Below are 23,806 nucleotides of genomic sequence, written 5' to 3'. Positions count from 1 at the left end.
CAGGTGGCGCCCGGGTCCAGTGCCCTAACAAGGGCAGTGTGGAGACTGGGCACGGAAGGAGCTCTTGCTGAGAGGAAGCAGAGAAACCAGGCGGCCAGGACTTCAAGAGGGGCTGGGGCAGGGCGAGAAGGGGCTCTCCAGAGGTGCGAGGAGAGCATACAGACCCCTTGGGGGCATCTGGCCAGGACAAGCCAAGGGCCCCGAGGCCCATGTGGCAGAGCAGTGGCTCCCACAGATGGAAGCGGTTTGGCTGAGGAGCATGAGGTGGCCTTGGAGGCCCCCGGGTTGGAGCAGGAAATGTGGTCACTGGGTGGGGGAGGGCACGCCTGAGACATTTGTGCCTTCAGGTGCTGGGCAGCCATGAGGGGCTGATTGGACAGCGAGGGCTCCCTGCTGGGGAGGGACCTCAGACCCTGCTGACTCCTCACATCTCCCTTCACTCTTCCTTGGCCTTTCAGGAGCCGGACCTATGACATGATCCAGTACTATCAGAATGACATCCCCTACTGAGGAGGGGACCTCCAAGGCCCTCCGCCCCATGTGCCCTTGAAGCTGCCCCACAATCATGGAGCCCTGTGACCTCCCCGCCCTGCCACCACATGCAGTGGACAGACCTGTGGCCGGAAGAGCCTGGTAGCGCCTCCTGGGGCAGCACGTGGGTGGCGCAGCCTTGGTAACGCCATGGACTGCAGTGACAATCATTGGATGGTGCTGTCTATGCACAGGTGTGAGTCCTCTGTTTGCACTGGACATATTCCCTACCTGTCTTATTTCATAGGTACATGAAGTATTTTCTTGTGTATAAAAAAAAAGATACAAGATTTAACCAACATCAACAAAATAAAAACCCAAAATAGTGCTGTGTTGGAATCTGTGAGGTTTTGTGTCAAGTCCTAAGTCCACCTTCAGCCAAGGGGCAGTTCCTGGATTTGCCCCTAGAGAGGGGGGCCCAGGGTTGCCCGCACTCATAGGCTGGGGCCCAGGAGCACAGGTTGTGGCTTAACAAGCATGAGAGTCCCACAATCTTACCAAGGCGCAGGTGCACCAAAGCACACACTGTGTTTTTCCTGAGTACTCTCTGCCCGCTCCAAAGCTGTCTCCCTCAGGGCTGCCATGGGGGCCTGTCTGTGGCTCTCCGCAGCATCCTCCCACTGCTCTAGTCTTTCCCTCTTACTCATTTTCAAGTGCTGTGCTCTGGAACTCCAAAATCTTTGTGTGACTAGACCCAGCAAGCATCTACTCCCACCTACCGAGGCCCTGCATCTGAAGCAGATAGGTCTTTCTGAAGACCTGAAACAAATTAGAAACTCCAAAAGATCAGCTCAACAGCAGGTAAGAGAGAAAATCAGTGATCAGAACAGTGAAATGACCAAAAATGGAGTGTGAAAGAAAGGAAAGGAAAGCCAAGCGGGGTGGCTCCTAATCCCAGCATTTCGGCAGGCCAAAGCAGGAGGATTGCTTGAGCCCAGGAGTTCAAGACCAACATAAGCAACATGGCAAGACCCTGTCTCTACAAAAAAAATTTTAAATTAGCCACGTGGTGGTGCATGCCTGTAGTCCCAGCTACTCAGGAGGTAAGATCACTTGAGCCCAAGAGCAAGGATCCAGTGAGCTGTGATTGTACCACTGCACTCCAACCTGGGTAACAGGGTCCAAAAAAAAAAGAGTTGAATGAAAAGCTCCAATCAACTTTTTTTTTTTTTTAAGACGAGTCTCAGGCCGGGCGCGGTGGCTCAAGCCTGTAATCCCAGCACTTTGGGAGGCCGAGACGGGCGGATCACGAGGTCAGGAGATCGAGACCATCCTGGCTAACATGGTGAAACGCCGTCTCTACTAAAACATACAAAAAACTAGCCGGGCGAGGTGGCGGGCGCCTGTAGTCCCAGCTACGCGGGAGGCTGAGCCAGGAGAATGGCATGAACCTGGGAGGCGGAGCTTGCAGTGAGCTGAGATCTGGCCACTGCACTCTAGCCTGGGTGACAAAGCAAGACTCCGTCTCAAAAAAAAAAAAAAAAAAAAAAAAAAGACGAGTCTCACTGTCGCCCAGGCTGGAGTGCATGGTGCGATCTCTGCTCACTGCAATCTGTCTCCCAGGTTCAAGCAATTCTCCTACCTCAGCCTCCTAAGTAGCTGGGATTTCAGCTGCCCGCCACTACACCCAGCTAATTTTTATACTTTTAGTGGAGAAGGGGTTTCGTCATGTTGGCCAGGCTGATCTTGAACTGGCTTCAGGTGATCTGCCCGCCTTGGCCTCCCAAAGTGCTGAGATTGGAGCCACCGTGCCCGGCTCCAGTCAACTTTTAATGGGATTTCCAGAGTTGAAAAACACAAATATTCAGCTTTAGGAAGCACAGTTGAGTCCCAGTTGTACAAATAAAAATAGAGGCTGGGCACAGTGGCTCGCATGTGTAATCCCACCACTTTGGGAGGCTGAGGTGAGTGGGTTGCTGGAATCCAGCAGTTTGAGACCAGCCTGAGCAACATGGCAAGACCCCATCTCTACAAAAAATACAACAGTTATCCTGGCATGGTGGTACAGGCCTGTAGTCCCAGGTCCCAGCTACTAAGGAAGCTGAGGAGGGAGGATCTCTTGAGCCCGGGAGGTGAAGGTTGCAGTGAGCCAAGATCACGCCATTGCACTCCAGCCTGGGTGACAGAGTGAGACTGTCTCAATAAAAAATATGAGTCGGCCGGGCACGGTGGCTCAAGCCTGTAATCCCAGCACTTTGGGAGGCCGAGACAGGCGGATCACGAGGTCAGGAGATCGAGACCAGCCTGGCTAACACGGTGAAACCCCGTCTCTACTAAAAATACAAAAATCTAGCCGGGCGAGGTGGCGGGCGCCTGTAGTCCCAGCTATTTGGGAGGCTGAGGCAGGAGAATGGCGTAAACCTGGGAGGCAGACCTTGTAGTGAGCTGAGATCCGGCCACTGCACTCCAGCCTGGGTGACAGAGCAAGACTCTGTCTCAAAAAAAAAAAAAAAAAAAAAAATATGAGTCAATGTACAAGTTAAAAGGACTTTTAAGCTGGGCGCAGTGGCTCATGCCTGTAATCCCAGCACTTTGGGAGGCCGAGGCAGGCGGATCACGAGGTCAGGAGATCAAGACCATCCTGGCTAACTCGGTGAAACCCCCGCCTTTACTAAAAATACAAAAAAAAAAAAATTAGCCGGGCGTGGTGGCAGGCGCCTATAGTCAGTCCCAGCTACTCGGGAGGCTGAGGCAGGAGAATGGCATGAACCCGGGAGGCGGAGCTTGCAGTGAGCCGAGATCACGCCACTGCACTCCAGCCTGGGCGACAGAGCGAGACTCTGTCTCAAAAACAAAAAAAAGGCCGGGTGCGGTGGCTCAAGCCTGTAATCCCAGCACTTTGGGAGGCCAAGGCAGGTGGATCACGAGGTCAGGAGATCGAGACCATCCTGGCTAACATGGTGAAACCCCGTCTCTACTAAAAATACAAAAAACTAGCCGGGCGAGGTGGCGGGCGCCTGTAGTCCCAGCTACTCGGAGGCTGAGGCAGGAGAATGGCATGAACCTGGGAAGCGGAGCTTGCAGTGAGCCGAGATCGCGCCACTGCACTCCAGCCTGGGTGACACAGCGCAAGACTCCGTCTCAAAAAAAAAAAAAAAAAAAAAAAAAAAGGACTTTTAAAAGATATTAATCCAAAAGAAAGCAGGAAAGGAGAACATAATAGACTTACCACCCCAATTTAAAAGTCAGAGATTATAAACAAGAAGTGAGACCCAGTTACGTGCTGATTATAACCAAAGCACTTTACATATGAAGACATAGATCTATGGAAAAAAGACTGGCCATACATAATCATCATCATGTGTATGGCTGTTTATGGAGCATTTCACAATAAGCAATTGATGAGCTACCAACAAGGAAGTAAACACAGGAGCCCTGAACAAGCCTGTCACCCACCTGGACCTGCTGGGTATTTGTAAAACACTGTCAGCCTGGCACGGTGGCTAATGCCTATAATCCCAACACTGTGGGAAGCCAGGCCGGGCGGATCATGAGGTCAAGAGGTCGAGACCATCCTGGCCAACATGGTGAAAAATACAAAAATTAGCTGGGCATGGCGGCATGCACCTGTAGTCCCAGCTACTTGGGAGGCTGAGGCAGGAGAATCACTTGAACCCAGGAGGCGGAGGTTGGAGTGAGCTGAGATTGCACACCACTGTACTCCAGCCTGGCGACAGAGCAAGACTCCATCTCAAAAAAAAAAATCACTGTCAACAGCAATAGTACTTTCTTCTCAATGTTCATTACAAGCTTTGTGCTGGGCCACAAAACAAGTCTCAGTAAATGAAATAGAATTAAAATCATGCAAAGTATGTTATCTGGCCACAGTGGAAATTAGGAATCACTAACAGTAAGGTATCTGAAAAAATGTTGGCCAGGCACGGTGGCTCATGCCTGTAATTACAGCACTTTGGGGAGGCCGAGGTGGGTGGATCACGAGGTCAGGAGATCAAGACCATCCTGGCTAACACAGTGAAACTCCATCTCTACTAAAAATACAAAAAATTAGCTGGGTGTGGTGGTGGGTGCCTGTAGTCCCAGCTACTTGGGAGGCTGAGGCAGGAGAATGGTGTAAACCCAGGAGGCAGAGCTTGCAGTGAGCCGAGATCATGCCACTGCACTCCAGCCTAGGCGACAGAGCGAGACTCCGTCTCACAAAAAAAAAAGTAGCACATGTGATCAGAGGGAAAAAACAAGCATTAAGATGCTTTAAGGCAGTTTAGGGGAAGATGACAGCGATGAGCTGAGCTCAAGTAGTAAGAATACCAGAATACAGAGTGTGACTTCCCAAATAGAAAGGGGAGCATTGAAAAATCAGGATCAACATACTACAAATGGTAGAAATATATTCAGATATAGTAGAAATAATTTCAAATCACAATACTTGAAAAAGGGAGCTTGTCAAATTGGCAAAAAAGTGTCAAATGCTATGTACAAGTTTCTGGCAATATGGCAAATTATATATCCTGAAAAACTGAAAATGCTGTTTATAATACTGGGGAGTGGATCTAAATCCATGAGCTGTAAAAAAGGAAGGAATCTTTGGAGGCTAAAAAACCAAGCTCCTAGGCCGGGCACGGTGGCTCAAGCCTGTAATCCCAGCACTTTGGGAGGCCGAGACGGGCGGATCACGAGGTCAGGAGATCGAGACCAGCCTAACACGGTGAAACCCCGTCTCTACCAAAAATACAAAAAACTAGCCGGGCGAGGTGGCGGGCGCCTGTAGTCCCAGCTACTCGGGAGGCTGAGGCAGGAGAATGTTGTAAATCCGGGAGGCGGAGCTTGCAGTGAGCTGAGATCCGGCCACTGCACTCCAGCCTGGGAGACAGAGCGAGACTCCGTCTCAAAAAAAAAAAAAAAATCCAAGCTCCTACAGGACATGGGAGACAGATGACGAACCCACGAGCTTCATCCCTTGAGGAGTTTATTAGGCGACCTTGGTCTACACTCTCAGGAGAGGAGTGCACCAGAAATAAAGCCAGGTGCCCTGGAGTCCACCTGGAGCCAGGCGCGGGGCGCTGCACTTAGGTGGGCAGCAGCCCGTTAGCGCGCAGCTCCAGCAGCGGGGACAGTGTGTAGCGCAGGCGGCGCAGCGTCGTCTCCGAGGTGAGGCTCCGGAGCCACGCGGAGATGGTGCCAGGGTCCAACAGCACAGTCCAGAGCAGCGACAGCCCCAGGAAGAGGAGCGGCAGCGTCAGCAGCACCTGCAGCGCGCCCAGCACGCACCGCCTGAGGGGCGAAAGGCGGGCAGGTGGGCGGCGACTCGGACGTGTACCTGGGGGACCGCGGCCGCGCCCACCGCCCTGCTCACCTGATGGCCAGCGCGCACCGGCCGCCGAACAGCCGCATCTCCTGCGGAGAGAGGGGGCCTCATCCAGCTACCTCCGCGCCCGCGGAGCCGGCCGGGTTTCCAGGAGGAGGGGGAGGCGGCCCGGCGCCGGGATGGGGAGGGGTGTCCCGCTCCAGCCCGCCCCGCCCGGACCCGCGCAGGCGCTCACTCGGTCCGCCCTGGCCATCTCCTCCATGAGCGACTCGGTGCTATACTGCACTCCGCGAAGCTGTCCGTCACACCTGCGGGGACAGGCATGCAGGTGGGAGCCCGGCCCGGCCCCACAGTGCCCCGCCGCGCCCGCAGGCCCAACTCCCTTACGGTTCCCGGCCACTCTGCCAGGCGTCCAGCTCCTCCGCAGCCTCCATCACCTTCACCTGCACCTCCTGGAGCGGGTGAGAGTGCGGACTGAGGCCTCGGGGAGGCGTCCTGGCGGCGGGTTGGGAGACCTGCCGCCCCAGGTCTGGGGGAGGAGAGGCGGGAGGCACCTTGGTGTCCGAGTGGGGCCGCACCTGCAGGACTACGGTCTGCTCCTGGAATATGGCCCAGGCCTCAGCTGTCTGCAGCGCGCCCTGGGTGTGGACACCTGGGTTAGACTCCGGGGAGACACGCCCTTCCCCACCCACACTCGAAAGCTGACCCTCCAACAGAACCCACTTCTGCCCTCACCTGCTGCAGTTTCTCCTCCTGCAAGGCGCACTTGGTCTCCGCCAGCTCCAGTTCATTCTTGAGAAGGACCCAGGGAATGTCAGGAGGTCCGCAGGCCGACACCCCGCTGCCCCTCCGGGCCCCGCCCGTGGCCCTCAGCGCCCGTCCCCAGGCGACCATGACCCTGCCCACGTCCTCAGGACCCATCGTAAGCAACGCCCCAGTTAGTCGTGGCCCCGCCCCCTCCGCTCTCCGCCCCTATTCTAGCCCTCAGGGTCCCGCCCCCATGCGATTATGCTCCGCCCACATCCCCGCCCAGTCCACGCTGTCAGGGCCTGCCGCAAGCCACACCCCCAGGTGGTCATGGCCCCGCTCATGCTGCTGCTCCGCCTCTACTAAAGACCTCAGGGTCCAGCTCAAGCACCTGCAGCGTCACCAATTGGGCTGCGAGTTGCTGCTCCGTGCTCTTCTGGCTCTGCTGTTCCCCTCCGTAGTAGAAAAGCTAGGGGCGGGGCTTGTAAAGGCGGGGTTTACCGACTTCTGGAGGAACGGGTGTCGGGGTGACAGGGACGGAGAGGCAACAAGGGCGGGGACCAGGGCAGGACTTCCGAGAGGAACCAAGAGACAGACCCTCCCATCTCCCGCACGTACCTGACTAGACAGCTCCTCCCACTGCTCCTGCAGCTGCCTGTTGTACTGCTCCTGCGGACAGGGTCCTGGGGCGGTGCCGGCCTCTCCGCCGGTCCTGCCTCACCCCACCCCCGGATCCCGCCCCCTTCCGCCCTCCCTGCCCCACTCCACCGTGGATCCAGCCCCATTCCAGGACTCTTACTCACCAAGTCCTCCTTGTGGCGCTCCGCCTCCTCCAGCCTTCTGCGCACCCGCTCCGCGCGCTCCCGCGCCGCCTCGCGCGCCTCCCCTTGCAGAGGTTGTACTGCCTGGCTTCGCCTCCGCAGCAGGCTGCAGAGGGAAACTGAGGTTGGCGCTACAAGGCGGACTGGGTTGCTCAGGATCCCACAGTCACCGGGAAGGACCAGCCGCAGGCTCATGATTGGGGACGGGGAAGTCCTGACCGAGTCCCCCACCTGGGTCCGCTGGGTGGATCGCCCGTTCCCCAAGCGCCTAGAGCAGAGGTGCGGGCCCGGGCGGATCGGCCTGGTACTCTGCGAAGCCCCTCGCGGCGCTGCCTGCGGGACGGACCCTCACGCGCCCGCCAGGTGGAGCGGCGTTCCCCGCGCACCTTCGCTCCCGCTCGCTCAGGTCCTGCAGGCGCCGGTTGAGGCTCTCGCTCTCGGCCTCGAGCCCGCGCATCAGCTTCTCTAGCTCCTGCTTCCGCTGGCGACCATCTCGGTTATCCTTCTGCAACTGCAGCAGCAGCTCCTGCGTCGCGGCCATGGCTGTGGAGACCGTGCCTAAACGCCGCCCGCCTAGGGGACCCAGCCTGCGGCTGGCGGGCGTCACAATGGGCTGCAGGGAGCGCCTAGCGGGCTGTACCACAACGGGCGGCAGGGGGAGCCCAAGCGCAACCTGACACATGCCTCTTCTCACACCAGCTAGAGACAGGTCAGGCCGGTCACACTTAGTCCACCACTGATGAAAATTGTGTCAAAGAGCTAATTGGATCAATGAAAGATTAATAAAATACTAAGACCAAATGCAGGCAAGTTGAAGATTGGTTCCCCCACATTGCAGATGGCACTCGGAAACTGATCGATCTCTTGTAGAAAAGAACCCATAAATATGTTCATATCTTTTGACCCAATTATCCCTCTCCTGGGAAATTTATCCCAGGAAGGAGAAAAAATATTTTTTCTTTTTTTGAGACAGAGTCTCGCTGTGTCTCCCCGGCTGGAGTGCAGTGGCGCTATCTCGGCTCACTGCAAGCTCTGCCTCCCGGATTCACGCCATTCTCCTGCCTCAGCCTCCCGGGTAGCTGGGACTAGAGACGCCTGCCACTATGCCCGGCTTTTTTTTTTTTTTTTTTTTTTTTTACTTTTAGTAGAGACGGGGTTTCACTGTGTTAGCCAGGATGGTCTCGATCTCCTGACCTCGTGATCCACCTGCCTCAGCCTCCCAAAGGGCTACAGGCGTGAGCCACCGCGCCCAGCCGAGAAAAAATAATTTAAACCCACTGTGCATTAAATGGTTCGCTGAAGTGGTTACAGTAGCCACAAAAAAAAGGAAACAATTTTAATGATTAATATGTGTTTGGGTATTTATTATGTGGCATGCCTAGAGCTATGATGATGTCTGGTGAAAAAGAATTTGATTTAGCATTTATGCTAAAGTAACTAAGATAAAATACATGAGCAAGATCCGCAAAGGAAACAGGAGGAAGATAAGCTCTTTCATTGCTTGGTGAGACTGTAAGTAAACTCGTCCTTTTATTTATTATTATTTTAGAGACAAAGGTCTTGCTGTCACCAGGCTGGAGTACAGTGGCACAATCAAGGCTCAGAGCAGCCTCAATCTCCCAGGCCCAAGTGATCCTTCCGCCTTAGCCTCCCAACTTGTCCTTTTAAAATCTGCCTTTATTTGTCGAGTACAATTATGAACTTGGATGCAAAAATCCAAAATAAATTACTAACAAAATCTAAAGGGAAACAGATCGAGACCATCCTGGCTAACACGGTGAAACCCCGTCTCTACCAAAAATACAAAAAACTAGCCGGGCGACGTGGCGGGCGCCTGTAGTCCCAGCTACTCGGGAGGCTGAGGCAGGAGAATGGCCTAAACCCGGGAGGCGGAGCTTGCAGTGAGCTGAGATCCGGCCACTGCACTCCAGCCTGGGAGACACAGCGAGACTCCGTCTCAAAAAAAAATAGTGTATGCTTTTTTTTTTTTTTTTTTTTTTTTTTTAAGAGTCAGGGTCCCATTGTAACCCTGGTTGGAGTGCAGTGGCACCATCACAAGCTCACTGCAGCCGCAAACTTTAGGGCTCAAGCGATCCTCCCGCCTCTCACCCTTTAAGAAGTAGTAGTAAACGGCTGGGCATGGTGGCTCACGCCTGTAATCCCAGTAATTTGGAAGGCTGAGGCGGGTGGATCACGAGGTCAGGAGATCAAGACCATCCTGGCCTACATGGTGAAACCCCACCTCTACTAAAATACAAAAAAAAAAAATTTAGCCGGATATGGTGGTGCGTGTCTATAGTCCCAACTACTCGGGAGGCTGAGGCAGGGGAATCGAACCCCGGAGGCAGAGGTTACAGTGAGCTGAGATTGCACCACTGCACTCCAGCCTGGTGACAGAGCGAGGCTCCGTCTCAAAAACAAAAAAAATAGTAGTAGTAGGGGCCGAGCGCTGTGGCTCACGCCTGTAATCCCAGCACTTTGGGAGGCCAAGGTGGGTGGATCACCTGAGGTCTGGAGTTTGAGACCAGCCTGGCCAACATGGTGAAACCCCATCTCTACTAAAAATACAAAAAATTAGCTGGGCGTGGTGGCCTGTAATCCCAGCTACTTGGGAGGAGGCAGGAGAATCACATAAAACCAGGAGGCGGAGGTTGCAGTGAGCCGAGATCGCGCCACTGCACTCCAGCCTGGGCAACAGTATGAGCCTCCATCTCAAAAAAAAATAAAAATAAAAATAAGTAGTAGAAGAGGCTGGGCACAGTGGCTCATGCCTGTAATCTCAGCACTTTGGGAGGCCGAGGGGGGTGGATCACGAGGTCAGGAATTCAAGACCAGCCTGACCAACATGGTGAAACCCCATCTCTACTAAAAATACAAGATTACCTGGGCATGGTGGCGAGCGCCTGTAATCCCAGCTACTCTGGAGGCTGAGGCAGGAGAATCACTTGAACAGGGGAGGCGAAGGTTGCAGTAAGCCAAGATCACGCCATTGCATTCCAGCCTGGGCAACAGAGCAAAACTCGTCTCAAAAAAAATCTAGTAGGAAAGCTTGAAGAATCTGCACACACAGTTGGTTGCCTACCAACCTTATTTTTTTTTTTTCCTTTTTTTTTTGAAATGCAGTCTTGCTGTGTCACCCAGACTGGAGTGCAGTGGCATGATCTTGACTCACTGCAACCTCCATCTCCCAGGTTCAAGCGATTCTCCTGTCTCAGCCTCCCGAGTAGCTGGGATTACAGGCACCCGCCACCACACCCAGCTAACTTTTGTATTTTTAGTATAGATGGGGTTTCACCTTGGTCAGGCTGGTCTTGAACTCCTGACCTCAAGTGATCCACTCACCTCGGCCTCCCATTACAGGCAGGAGCCACCACACCTGGCCGCCTAGCAACTGCTTAAAACTGCTCTCTCTCTCTCTCTCTTCCTTCTTGCTGATACAAGCCCCTAAATTTGTTCTTCTGGGCAGCCAGGCCCATCCTCTCCCCAGGTGTAAAGCAGAACTGGTCTAAACCAACCATGGATGTCTCACTTCCCTTGTAGAATTCTGCCTCTGAAACACTAGGGAAAGTTGGCTGTGGGCTTCTGAGAGGTTTGAGTTTCTGCGAAAGGACACATGGGAGCAACATTGTCTTTGTCCTACGGGCTGGAACTGCTCTAGCCACCTTGTAACCATGAGGGACCTAAAAGAGCAAGTCAATATGCTATATCTTATGTGTCTCTTTAGGGAGCTGGGAGCCCCCACCTCTAATGGGCAAGAACTAGGACTTACGCTGGTTCCTAAGGCAACCTACAGCACATGGGAACAGAACCAAGACTAAACTACAGGGCAAGGAGGATTTTTTTTTTTTTTTTTTTTTTTTTTTTGAGACGGAGTCTCGCTCTGTCACCCCGGCTGGAGTGCAGTGGCCGGATCTCAGCTCACTGCAAGCTCCGCCTCCCAGGTTCCCGCCCTTCTCCTGCCTCAGCCTCCCGAGTAGCTGGGACTACAGGCGCCCGCCACCTCGCCCGGCTAGTTTTTTGTATTTTTTAGTAGAGACGGGGTTTCACCGTATTAGCCAGGATGGTCTCGATCTCCTGACCTCGTGATCCACCCGTCTCGGCCTCCCAAAGTGCTGGGATTACAGGCTTGAGCCACCGTGCCCGGCCGGCAAGGAGGATTTGAGGTAGGCACCCCCATGACCACATGACAACTTGTGCTGAATAAACTGGCTCATGATAAGAGGAGAAATAAAATTAGATGTTGCCGAGTGCCGTGGTGCATGCCTTAAGTCCTAGCGACTCAGGAGGTTAAAGCAGAAGGATCTCTTGAGGTCCAGAGTTCAAGTCCAGCCTGAGAAACAGAGTGAGACCCCATTTCTAAAATAATACAATTTTTAAAAATTGGCCAGGTGTGGTGGCACACACCTGTAATCCCAGCACTTTGGGAGGCCAAGGCGGGTGGATCACCTGAGGTCAGGAGTTTGAGACCAGCCTGGCCAACATGGCAAAACCCCGTCTCTACTAAAAATACAAAAATTAGCCGGGTGTGGTGGCAGGTGCCTGTAATCCCAGCTGCTAGGGAGGCTGAGGCAGGAGAATCACTTGAACAAGGTCAGGAATTCAAGGAGGTGGCGGAGGTTGCAGTGAGCCGAGATCACGCCATTGCACTCCAGCCTGGGAGACAGAGTGAGATTCCATCTCAAAAAAACAAAACAAAAATTTATTTTTTTTTTGTAGGGATAGAGTCTCATTTGTTGCACAGGATGGTCTCAAAATTCAAGTGATCCTCCTCCATTGGCCTCTTAAAGTTCTTAATGCTTTGCTCTTATAAGTTTGTGAACATGTAAGAAACTTCACCATGGCACTTACCCCACAGTGGATTGCAGAAATAGAAATAGAAATAGAAAAAATTAGCCAGGCGTGGTGGCGGGTTGGAGAATGGCATGAACCCAGGAGGCGGAGCTTGCAATGAGCCAAGATCACACCACTGCACTCCAGCCTGGGCGACAGAGCAAGGCTCCATCTCAAAAAAAAAAGAAAAAATTTAAAATGAGTTGGGTGTGGCGGTGTGTGCCTGTAGTCCTGGATACTCAGAAGACTGAGCTGGGAGGATCTCTTGGGCCCCGGAGTTTAAGGCTGCATTGAGCTATAATGCCACTACACTCCAGCCTGGGCAACAGTGAGACCCCAACTCAATCAATCAACCAATAAAAAATGTCTTCAGATCGGGCGCGGTGACTCATGCCTATAATCCCAGCACTTTGGGAGGCTGAGGCGGGTGGATCACTTGAGGTCAGGTGTTCAAGATCAGCCTGGCCAACATGGCGAAACACTGTCTCTACTTAAAAAAGCAAACAAACAAAAAAATTAGACCGGGCGTGGTGGTTCAAGCGATTCTCCAGCCTCAGCCTCCCAAGTAGTTGGGACTACAGATGCCCGCCACTTCTGGCTAATTTTTGTATTTTCAATAGAGATAGGGTTTCATTATGTTGGTCAGGCTGGTCTCAAACTCCTTACTTCAAATGATCCACCTGCCTCAGCCTCCCAAAGTACTGGGATTACAGGCATGAGCCATCGCACCTGGCCAGTATTTTTCAATTTTAATTTTTTGTTAGACTAGATCTTGCTGTGTCACCCAGGCTGACCTAGCTCACTGCGGTCTTGAAATCCTGGGCTCAAGGAATCCTCCCACTCAGCTCCCCCAGTAGCTGGGACTACAGCATGGCTGATTTTTTTTTGTAGAAATGAGGTCTCACGGCTGGGCGCGGTGGCTCAAGCCTGTAATCCCAGCACTTTGGGAGGCCAAGACGGGCGGATCACGAGGTCAGGAGATCGAGACCATCCTGGCTAACACGGTGAAACCCCGTCTCTACTAAAAAAACACACACACACAAAAACTAGCCGGGCGAGGTGGTGGGCGCCTGTAGTCCCAGGTAGGAGAATCGCTTGAACCCAGGAGGTGGAGGTTGCAGTGAGCCAAGATCATGCAACTGCACTCCAGCCTGGGCAACAGAGCGAGACTCTGTCTGAAAAAAAAAAACATGGAGTAAACCTCATTTTCTATTTCTCACTGTCAACATTATTTTCAGGGCTTGCTGTTGATTTTAGGAGATCCCAGCTTATTTTAAGTGGTCTATGGGAGTCCTTTGTTTTCATCTGTCTCATTTCAGTCCCCCCCCCCCCCATTTCACTTCTCAATTCCCTAGGAATGAGTGAGGTGTTTAGGCTTCACTCACGGAGCCTAAACTATCCACTTGGGATGAAACATGGGTGACAGAATAAGAAAAGATCTTAGCAATCTTTAGAATCAAATGATTATTAATTAGAATACACAGGTACCAGGTGCGGTGGCACATGCCTGTAATCCCAGCATTTTGGGAGGCCAAGGTCGGTGGATCACTTGAGCCCAGGAGTTCCATACCAGCCTGGTCAACATAGTGAGACCTCATTTCTTTTTTTTTTTTTTTTTTTGAGACGGAGTCTCACTCTGTCTCCCAGGCCGGAGTGCAGTGTCCAGATCTCAGCTCACTGCAAGCTCCGCCTCCCGGGTTTACACCATTCTCCTGCCTCACCCAGCTAATTTTGTATTTTTAGTAGAGAGAGGGTTTTACCATGTTGGCCAGGCTGGTCTCAATCACCCGACCTCAGGTGATCCACCTGCTTCAGTCTCCCAAAGAGTTGGAATTGGCCGGGCGCGGTGGCTCAAGCCTGTAATCCCAGCACTTTGGGAGGCCGAGACGGGCGGATCACGAGGTCAGGAGATCGAGAGACGATCCCGGCTAACACGGTGAAACCCCGTCTCTACTAAAAAATACAAAAAAATAGCCGGGCGAGGTGGCGGGCGCCTGTAGTCCCAGCTACTCGGGAGGCTGAGGCAGGAGAATGGCGTAAACCCGGGAGGCAGAGCTTGCAGTGAGCTGAGATCCGGCCACTGCACTCCAGCCTGGGTGACAGAGCAAGACTCCGTCTCAAAAAAAAAAAAAAAGAGTTGGAATTACAAGCATAAGCTACCACGCCTGGTTTTTTTTTTGTTTTTTTTTTGTTTTTTTTTTTGTTTTTTGAGATCAAGTCTCACTCTGTTGCCAGGTTGGGGAGCAGTGGCGCCATCCAAGCTCACTGCAGCCTTGACCTCCTGTGCTCAGTGCAGTCCTCCTGCCTTAACCTCCCAAAGCACTGGGACTACAGATGTTAACATTTATTATTTTTATATATATATATTTTTTTTTTTAATTTTTTTTGAGACAGAGTCTCGCTCAGTGGCCCAGTCTAGAGTGCAGTGGCCGGATCTCAGCTCACTGCAAGGTCCACCTCCCAGGTTCCCGCCATTCTCCTGCCTCAGCCTCCCGAGTAGCTGGGACTACAGGTGCCCGCCACCTCGCCCGGCTAGTTTTTTGTATTTTTTAGTACAGACGGGGTTTCACCGTGTTAGCCAGGATGGTCTCGGCCTCCCAAAGTGCTGGGATTACAGGCTTGAGCCACCGCGCCTGGCCTATTTATATATATTTTTGGGACAGTGTCACTGTTGTTGCCCAAGCTGGAGTGCAATGGCACTATCTCAGCTCACCACAACCTCCACCTCCAGGGTTCAAGCAATTCTGCCTCAGTCTCCCAAGTGGTTGGAATTACAGGCACTCGCCACCATGCCCAGCTATTTTTTTGTATTTTTAGTAGAAACGGGGTTTCACCATGTTGGCCAGGCTGGTCTCAAACTCCTGACGTCAGGTGATCCGCCTGCCTCAGCCTCCCAAAGTGCTAAGATTACAGGCGTGAGCCACCATGCCCGGCCAGGCATTAACATTTATATAAACTAAATACACAGGGTGAGTACAGGGGGTTGGTAGGACAAGGAGGAGGATGGGATCAGAAAGGAGGCGGCGGGAGCACCCACCAGGAATGAGGACAAGGGACATGAATGCTGTGCACCAGGAGGGGACGTTCTGCAAACGAACACTCTGCAGGTCTGAAGGAGAGTTTCGGAAGCCTGCTATAATCAAGCACTGGGTCCCCTTTCACTAATGTTGAGAAATGCAAGCAAGACTGAAGGTATTTTGGTTACTTACAGTGGACTCAAAATGACCACAGATTGTCTGCAGTTCTCACCACCAGTAGGTGGAGCCTGTTTCCCCAGCTCAGGAATCGAGGCTCAACCTTGGGTCAAATTGCTCTGACAGACAGGATGATGCAGAAAATACTTTGTGTGCCTCCAGAGCCTGGACCTCAGAGTCTTTCTAGCCCCTCTTTTTTTTTTTTTCCCCCTGAGACAGAGTCTTGCTTGGTTGCCCAGGCCAGAGTACAGTAGCACAATCATGGCTCACCGCAGCCTTAACCTCCTGGGACCAAGCAGTCCCCGTACCTCAGCCTCCCGAATAGCTGGGACTGGCAGCAGCACCCACCAGCAGGCATGCCGGCAAACCCCCAGCCACCAGCCAGCCCTGGGATGACCACAGCTGGGCAAGAGCACCCAGGCAAGGTCTGCAGAACCTTTCGAGCACAAGGCCTGTTATGCAGCAAAGAATTACTGGACGTTCATATTACCCGCAAAGGATTACTAGTGACTGAATTGTACTCCTATGAATGTGACACTATGCAGCAACCAGGTGACTGGGGTGGGGTGGCTTTACATGAGCTATTCTTGACATCTCGTGTTATAATTTGTCCCCTAGCTGTCAAAGGTGAGGTGGGGGAGAGGTGGGGCGGGGACAGAACATGGGGAGAGGAGCTGCTGCATTTCAGCCCCCACCTTACTGTGCACACGACTTCTGTGAGTGTGTTCAATCCTTACAACCCAAAGGAGCTGGCACTGAAGCCTTCCATTTACATAGAGGAGGGACACAAGGGTGCAGGTGTCCTGACGCTCTACCACCAGCCTTGGATTCACACCGAAGGTTAGGAAGGTGCTATCCACTAGTGCTGGGCCTGGGGAAAGTCATTTAGGATCTGCTGCTTCTCTTTCAGATAAACTATAGAACTGTCTTGTCAAATTCTCCCAAATACATTGTTGGGATGTGATAGGAGTTGCGAAAAAAAAAGCCTGTATGTGAAGCGTATATATTAAAAGGGAAGAATGGGCTGGGAACAGTGGCTCACACCTGTAATCCCAGCACTTTGGGAGGTCAAAGTGGGAGGCTCACTTGAGCCCAGGAGTTCCAGACCAGCTGGGGCAACATAGCAAGACCCCATCTTCAAAAACAAAATATTCAAATAAAAATTTAAAAGGAAAGAATGAACACTCTCCATAATCAGGTACCGGTCCCAGGAGCAGAGCATTTCCGTCCAATCCCACAAGTCTTGCCTCAGGTCTCCTACAAATGTGTTGTTTTCAAATGGGCTTTTGGCACATTTATCAAGGCCATGCCTATGTCACTTGTTTCCTGTTACTATTATGAAAAGGCCTTTTTGGGCCGGGCGCAGTGGCTCAAGCCTATAATCCCAGCACTTTGGGAGGCCGAGACAGGCAGATCACAAGGTCAGGAGATCGAGACCATCCTAGCTAACACGGTGAAATCCCGTCTCTACTAAAAAACACAAAAAACTAGCCGAGCGAGGTGGCGGGCGCCTGTAGTCCCAGCTACTCGGGAGGCTGAGGCAGGAGAATGGCGTAAACCCAGGAGGTGGAGCTTGTAGCGAGCTGAGATCCGGCCACTGCACTCCAGCCTGGGCGACAGAGCGAGACTCTGTCTCAAAAAAAAAGAAAAGACCTTTTTGAAAATGTCATTTGGCGGCCGGCACGGTGGCTCACACCTGTAATCCCAGCACTTTGGAAGGCTGAGGCGTGTGCATCTCTTGAGCTCAGGAGTTCAAGACCAGTCTGGGCAACACGGCAAAACCTCACCTCTGTCAAAAATACAAAAATGAGCTGGGTGTGGTGTGTACGCCTGTGGTCCCAGCTACTCATTGCTGGAGCCCGGGAAGCAGAGGCAGTGAGCGAGATCTGCACTCCAGCCTGGGTGACAGAGCGACTGTCTCAAAGAGAAAAGGAGAAAATTGCATTTGGTATATACATATTACAGGTTAAATTGGGTCCCCCCAAATTCATATTGGAGTCCTAATTTTCAATACCTCAGAATGTGGCCTTACATAGGCCTATACAGTGACCCTAAATAGGGTCATTGCAGGTGTGATTAAGATGGAGTCTCACTGGAGCAGGGTGGGGCCCCCAGCCAATATGACTGATGTCCCTATGAAGTGGGAACTTGGCCACAGACACGCACACAGGCCCTCGAGGAGAGCGCCGTGTGAAGGATGGAGTTCTGCTCCAGAAGCCAACGAGTCACCAGGGGCTGCACAAGGGGCCAGCCTCGGAGCCTTGCTGAGAGCCTGCAGGCGAGCGTGGCCTCCACTGCCTCCGCCGTGCGATGTGAACACCTGTGCTGCGGCCAGTCCCGAGGGCCACACCCTGACGACTGTCTGCAAGGACCCAGCTGCTCTTCTGGGGCCTTTCCAGTGCAGCCTCCTCTCCACATTACGATCAGCCTGGGCACATGGCTTGTGGTAGAAGACCCTGATCACACCACAGACGCAGAGGGTGGCTTGTGGTGCTCAGGTTGTCATGGCCACGTGGCCTCAGCCTCAGCAAGGAGGGCACCGGGCCCACGTCTGAGGGTTTACCCAGGGAGGAGCGCAGTGAGGTGGGGTAGCTCAGCAGGACCTCATGGCGCTGGCCTGGGAGTGTGGTGTGCTCCACAGGCCGGAGCTGTCTAGACGGGCAGTTTGCCTCTGGAGTCTTACGTGTTCAGGGGTTTCACCATGTTGCCCAGGCGGGTCTTGAACTCCTGAGCTCAAGCAAACCACCTGCCTCCCAAAGTGCTAGGATTACAGGCATGAGCCACAGTGTCCAGCCTCAATCACACCCAGCTAATTACAAAAAAGTTCAGTAGGCTGGGTGTGGTGGGTCACGCCTATAATTCCAGCACTTTGGGAGGCTGAGGAGAGCAGATCACCTGAGGTCTGGCCAACATGGTGAAAACTCGTCTCTACTAAAAATATAAAAATTAGCTGGCCTTGGTGGTGGGCACCTGTAGTCCCAGCTACTCGGGAGGCTGAGGCAGGAGAATGACTTGAACCCAGGAGTCGGAGGTTGCAGTGAGCCTAGATTGCACTATTGCATTTCAGCCTGGGCAACAAGAGTGAAACTTCATCTCAAAAAAAAAAACAAACAAAAATTTTTAGTAAAGACAGGGTTTCACTGTGTTGCCTAGGCTGGTTTCAGACTCCTGGGCTCAAGCAATTCGCCTGTCTCAGCCTCCCAATGTGCTGGGATTACAGGCGTGAGCCACCGCGCCTGGTTGTAAGAAACTGTTTGATGAAAAGGATCAGTTAAGCAACAAAAACAAAATATTAACTTAAATAATAAAATCTGGGCCAGGTGTGGTGACTCACCCTTGAAATCCCCACACTTTGGGAGGCTGAGGCAGGCAGATAGCTTGAGCCCAGGAGTTTGAGACCAGCCTGAACAAAATGGCGGTGAACAAAATGGCGAAACTTCATCTCTACAAAAAATACAAAAAAAAAGCTGGGCATGGCGGTGTGCGCCTGTAGTCCCAGCTACTAGGGAGGCTAAAGTGGGAGGATTACTTAGCCCTGGAAGTCAACGCTTCAGTGAGCCGTGATCACGCCACTGTACTCTAGCCTGGGTGATAGAGTGAGACTGTGTCTCAAAAATAAAGATAAAAATAAAATCTGGTGGGCGTGGTTGCTCACAATTGTAATCCCAACACTTTGGGTGTCTGAGTTGGGAGGACTGCTTGAACCCGAGTTCAGGCAATATAGTGAGACCTCTACAAAAAAAAAAAAAAAAAAATTTAGGCCAGGCGCTGTCGCTCATGCCTGTAATCCCAGCACTTTGGGAGGCCAAGGCAGGCGGATCACGAGGTCAGGAGATCGAGACCATCCTGGCTAACACGGTGAAACCCCGTCTCTACTAAAAATACAAAAAATTAGCCGGGCGTGGTGGCGGGCGCCTGTAGTCCCAGCTACTCGGGAGGCTGAGGCAGGAGAATGGCGTGAACCCAGGAGGCAGAGCTTGCAGTGAGCAGATACGGTGTCACTGCACTCTAGCCTGGGCGACGGAGCAAGACTCCATCTCAAAAAAAAAAAAGAAAAAGAAATAGTAATAAAAATAATAAAATCCAAAATCCTTGCCTAGGGCAATCAAAGTCCTCCAGCCTTTGGGCCCTGCCAGCCTCACGGACTCCAGCCATCCTCCCACTACAGCCAGGATGAACTGTGTTGTATTTACGCATTTATTGATTTTGGTTTTAGCATTATTGGGGGTCAGCTGTCCCTGACTTGCCCACTTGCCACACTCAGCCGAGTGACCCTTGTGCGCCTGGACACTGTCCCCTCTAGCATCACAGCCATTCCTCTTCAGCACGGTGCCCCCGTGGCTCCCTGGGAGAGTCCTGCTCTTCTCTCACTCTTTCATGTAGGCATAGAAACGCTGACGCTGTCCTTGCCTCCCGTCCCGCCTCACACCCTTCCTCCAGCCTGTCCCCAAGCCCTCGGGGCTCTTCCATTGCAAACTGCTGGCCCATGTGCACCTTACTTCCTCAGGAGATGCTGTCCACCTCCGCCTGATTGCCACACAGAGTAAACGAGCTGATGTTTACAAAGTGTCAGTGACTCACAGGTGCTCACTAAACAGCTTTAAATTAAACGTGAACCTCCAAGTTCTGACCCCTGCTTACCACCTTCAACACCATGGCTCTGGACTGCACCATTCCGAGAGCTCCTAAGAAGCCTGCCTGCCCGAACCCTGCCTTCCTCCAGCAGCCAGCAGGGCCTCTCAGACCCTCAGAGAGCACAAGCCCAAGTCCCAACATGGCTCCTAGGCCCGGCGCCACCAGGACCGCTCTTGCCGCTGTGCAGTCTGCTGCCACAGGGCCTCTGTGCCTGCTCATTCCTCTGCCCAGCCCCTCCCTCACTTCCTGTGGCCTCACCCTAATGCCATTTCTTGGGAAGCCTTCTCAGGCCACCCATCCCCAATTGCAACTGTATCCCCACAGCACTCAGCACTACCAAGGATGCTTTATTTATTTTATTTATTTATTTATTTGAGATAGGGTCTCACTCTGTCATCCAGGCTGGAGTGCAGTAGCATAATCCTAGCTCACTGCAGCGTCCACCTCCCAGGCTCAAGCAATCCTCCCACTTCAGCCTCCCAGGTAGCTGGGACCACAGGCTGAGCCTCCGAGGCTGGTCTGTCTTCCCCAAGCATTCCAGGATCCAAGAGCTCATGGACCATATCTTGTGCACCATTCCCTCCATTGACAAACCCAGGGCTCGGAACACCACACACACTTAAATGCTCTGACACCTGAATGGCCAGCCAGCCCGTCTGCACCTCAGAGACATGGCATCTGTCCAAGGCAAAGGCCACGGCCGGTGGGGGCTGGGATTCAAATGCTCTGGGCTCCTTTCAGCTGACCTGGAGGTGTGGCCTGCTGATCAAGAAGCATGGGTCGGCCTGAGTGGTGGCCTGATTTCACAGCAGGGACCCTGCAGGAGGCAACTCATTGTTACCTTGGCCAGAAAGAGGAGCTGAACATGAATAGGCAAAAATCCCAAATCCCAAAATCGCCGGGGACTGACTCTTTTTTTTTTTTGACATGGAGTCTCACTCTATTGCCCAGGGTGGAGTGCAGTGGTGCGATCTCAGTTCACTGCAACTTCTGCCACCTGGGTTCAAGCAATTCTCCTGCCTCAGCCTCCCAAGTGGCTGGGATTACAGGTGCCTACCACCATGCCCGGCTAATTTTTTGTATTTTAAGTAGAGATGGGGTTTCGCCATGTTGGCCAGGCTGGTCTTGAACTCCTGACCTCAAGTGATCTGCCCAACTCAGCCTCCCAAAGTGCTGGGATTACAGACATGAGCCACCACACCCAGCCATGGGGGCCGACACTTTCTTCTTTTTTTTTTTTTTAAGATGGAGTCTCGCGCTCTCCCCCAGCTGGAGTGCAGTGGCGCCATCTGGGCTCACTGCAAGCTCCACCTCCCGGGTTCACGCCATTCTCCTGCCTCAGCCTCCCGAGTAGCTGGGATTACAGGCGCCCGCCACCATGCCTGGCTAATTTTTTGTATTTTTAGTAGAGACAGGGTTTCACTGTGTTACCCAGGATGCTCTCGATCTCCTGACCTTGTGATCCACCTGCCTCGGCCTCCCAAAGTGCTGGGATTACAGGCGTGAGCCACTGCACCTGGCTGGGGGCCAACATTTTCTTAAATCCACTGGTCAGTGGCATTAGGGGAGGCCACCTGGCTCAGAAAGTGTCTGGGCACAGGGACAGGTAAGCTCTCCTCAGTCATCTACCTAGGGCAGTATTCTCAGTAGTGCCAGGCACACTGAGAAAGACACCTGGGCCCTGCTGGTGGCCCAGCCTCTTACACTGCCACCAAGGCCCTCCAGCCTCCCATCTGGTCTCCACAGCACAGAGGCAAGCCTTTGCATGGGAAAGGACGCAGCCTGCACTGCAGGGAGAGGCCTCGGCTGCTGCACCCCTGGCCAGCTCTGGCCTCCCAGGGAGCCTGCAGCCCTGGCTGCCTTTCCCAACCCTGGTCCCCGCTCGGCCCCTCGATGACTTCTTCCTTCAGCATGGGGTCCGTGCAGCTTCCTGGTCTGTGGGGGGCTTCCTGCCATCTCCCAGTTGGCTCTTTCCACCCCAGCCTGCAGCAGTGGAAAGGCCAAGCCCAGCCTGTGCCGCATGGGTGGACAGCATGAGTGAGGCCCAGGACAGGGGGCTACAAGACCAAGTACCAGCCACCCAAGCCTAGGGCTTACACATGTCCACACTCTTACGCGATTCTGGAAAGGTGATCAGTATGGATGCTGCACACTACCTCATAGCACGGTAGAGGTAGGGGTTGCATCCTGCCATTGGCAAAAGTAACATTTTACAGCAAAACACCAGGGACCTCTAATGACACAGTCTGATTTTACCCAGGTCATTTTGAGAAAAAGCCATTCACAAGCTTCCATCTACATTTGCTGTGCAACTTAGTGAATGTCCTTTACAAAGTCCTATTGGAGGCTGGGCACAGTGGCTCAAGCCTGTAATCTCAGCACTTTCAGAAGCCAAGGTGGGCAAATCCTTAAGTCAGGAGTTTGAGACCAGCCTGGCCAACATGGTGAAACCCCGTGTCTACTAAAAATACAAAAATTAGCTGGGCATGGTGGCACGTGCCTGTAGTCCCAGGTACTCCGGAGGCTGAGGCAGGAGAATTGCTTGAACCTGGGAGGCGGAGGTAGTAATGAGCCGAGATCATGCCACTGCACTCCAGCCTGGGAGACAGCGCGATATTCAGTCTCAACAGAAAGAAAAAAAAGTAAGTCTGGTGGGAAACATTTCTTGGAATATTTAGCATAAGGACACTTCCTTATGCACTAAGATGAAAACCACCTCCAATTCCCACTTCCCCACCTTTGCTTTTTTCCCGTCCCTCCTCTTTTTAGGAGCAGGGCGGAGGGACACCTTGGGCACACAGAGCCACATAGGATGCTCAGCCACACATTTTAGCCCCCTGGGAAGCATGGCAGCTTTCTCCTACTCCTGTTCTTTTACTGTGTCAAACATTCTCCACTCCATAGAAGTCTTTTACTGAAATCCATCTCAAATAGCTTTTGGAAAACGACTTATTTTTTTTCTTTTAAAGGTAGAGTCTCACTCTGTCGCCCAGGCTGGAGTACAGTGGCGCGATCTTGGCTCACTGCAACCTCCGCCTCCCACATTCAAACGATTCTCCTGCCTCAGCCTCCCAAGTAGCTGGGATTACAGGCACCCACCACAATGCCTGGCTACTTTTTGTATTTTTAATAGAGACAGGGTTTCGCCATGTTGGCCATGCTGGTCTTGAACTCCTGACTTCAGGTGATCCGCCCACCTTAAGGCCTCCCAAAGTGCTGTGATTACAGGCATGAGCTATCACACCTGGCCAAGAAGCAAGTTTTAAACAAGTAAGACACATTACTAAGGAAACGTTCTTGCCTACGACTCCAAACCTGGTGTTGATCTGTAACCAAGTAAGTACCCTCTAACCAAGCCCTGACTTCAGCTCAGGCTGCAATATAGTATTTCACCTTGCTCTTCTCCTTATGTGGAGTGTTTCTCAAGACTCCAAGGTGAAAAAGCACTGACTTGGCTTAACAAGGTGCCTGTCTTGGCCCCTCTCTGTTAGAAGCACCATGGCCCACTCAGCACACGTGACGTGTGCTTCCCTTCCACCCCATCATGCAAGGACAGGTGTGAGGAAAAGCACACATCTCAGGCGCCATTTGGTTGGTTCCAAGCAGCTTTTTCGGGTCTCATTCTTAAATATGAATAAACTGTCACACCACCCAACGTTTGAGAAAAGTCTTTAAAATTATTGAAAAATATAAAAATCAGGTCAGGTGCAGTGGTTCCTGCCTATAATCCCAGCACTTTGGGAGGCCAAGGCGGACGGATCGCTTTAGGTCAGGAATTCAAGACC

General features: G+C 52.7%; 2 protein-coding genes across 11 annotated transcripts in view; one reads left to right on the top strand and one right to left on the bottom strand.

The window, feature by feature from the left end:
• The window catches only part of PI4KA (phosphatidylinositol 4-kinase alpha), a 147,587-nt gene extending 146,717 nt beyond the window's left edge, over positions 1–870 (top strand). For both annotated transcript variants that reach the window (XM_015457398.3, XM_015457397.3), the window contains exon 55: positions 459–870. In XM_015457398.3, coding sequence (XP_015312884.3) covers positions 459–510 — 52 coding nt within the window. In that variant the 3' untranslated portion in view covers positions 511–870. The remainder of the gene's footprint in view (positions 1–458) is intronic.
• A 4,568-nt stretch (positions 871–5,438) lies between these two features.
• TMEM191C (transmembrane protein 191C) lies at positions 5,439–8,178 on the bottom strand. Of its 9 annotated transcripts, none has more exons than XR_012418974.1 (10): positions 7,749–8,176; positions 7,345–7,468; positions 7,160–7,210; positions 6,933–7,048; positions 6,530–6,586; positions 6,373–6,432; positions 6,182–6,246; positions 6,030–6,102; positions 5,843–5,883; positions 5,439–5,760 (listed from the first exon to the last, which is right to left on the bottom strand). XR_012418974.1 is itself a non-coding variant. In XM_005567882.5 (10 exons), exons 1-10 carry the CDS (start codon positions 8,042–8,044, stop codon positions 5,556–5,558), a joined length of 1,074 nt encoding a protein of 357 aa, XP_005567939.2. In that variant the 5' UTR covers positions 8,045–8,162; the 3' UTR covers positions 5,439–5,555. The 9 variants fall into 9 exon arrangements, 6 of the variants coding, with proteins under 6 accessions (XP_005567939.2, XP_005567940.2, XP_005567937.2 ...); XM_005567882.5 differs by having other exon boundaries at positions 6,349–6,432; positions 6,933–7,010; positions 7,749–8,162; XM_005567883.5 differs by having other exon boundaries at positions 6,933–7,010; positions 7,749–8,159.
• Between the last annotated feature and the right edge of the window lie 15,628 nt (positions 8,179–23,806).

The sequence above is a fragment of the Macaca fascicularis genome, chromosome 10 (assembly GCF_037993035.2).
Source record: "Macaca fascicularis isolate 582-1 chromosome 10, T2T-MFA8v1.1".
Taxonomy (NCBI): Eukaryota; Metazoa; Chordata; class Mammalia; order Primates; family Cercopithecidae; genus Macaca; species Macaca fascicularis.
The sequence above is the reverse complement of the archived record's forward strand: the minus strand, read 5'-3'. Positions and strand labels throughout refer to the sequence as shown.

Bases quoted from the DNA above. Each gene is read 5' to 3' on its own strand.
- TMEM191C (XM_005567880.5), bottom strand. From the start codon at position 8,044: ATGTGTCAGGTTGCGCTTGGGCTCCCCCTGCCGCCCGTTGTGGTACAG. The intron at 6,103-6,181 runs GTAAGGGAGTTG...CTGTCCCCGCAG, and splicing joins TGGCAGAGTGGCCGGGAACC to GTGTGACGGACAGCTTCGCG. The intron at 5,884-6,029 runs GTGAGCGCCTGC...CTCTCTCCGCAG, and splicing joins AGATGGCCAGGGCGGACCGA to GAGATGCGGCTGTTCGGCGG.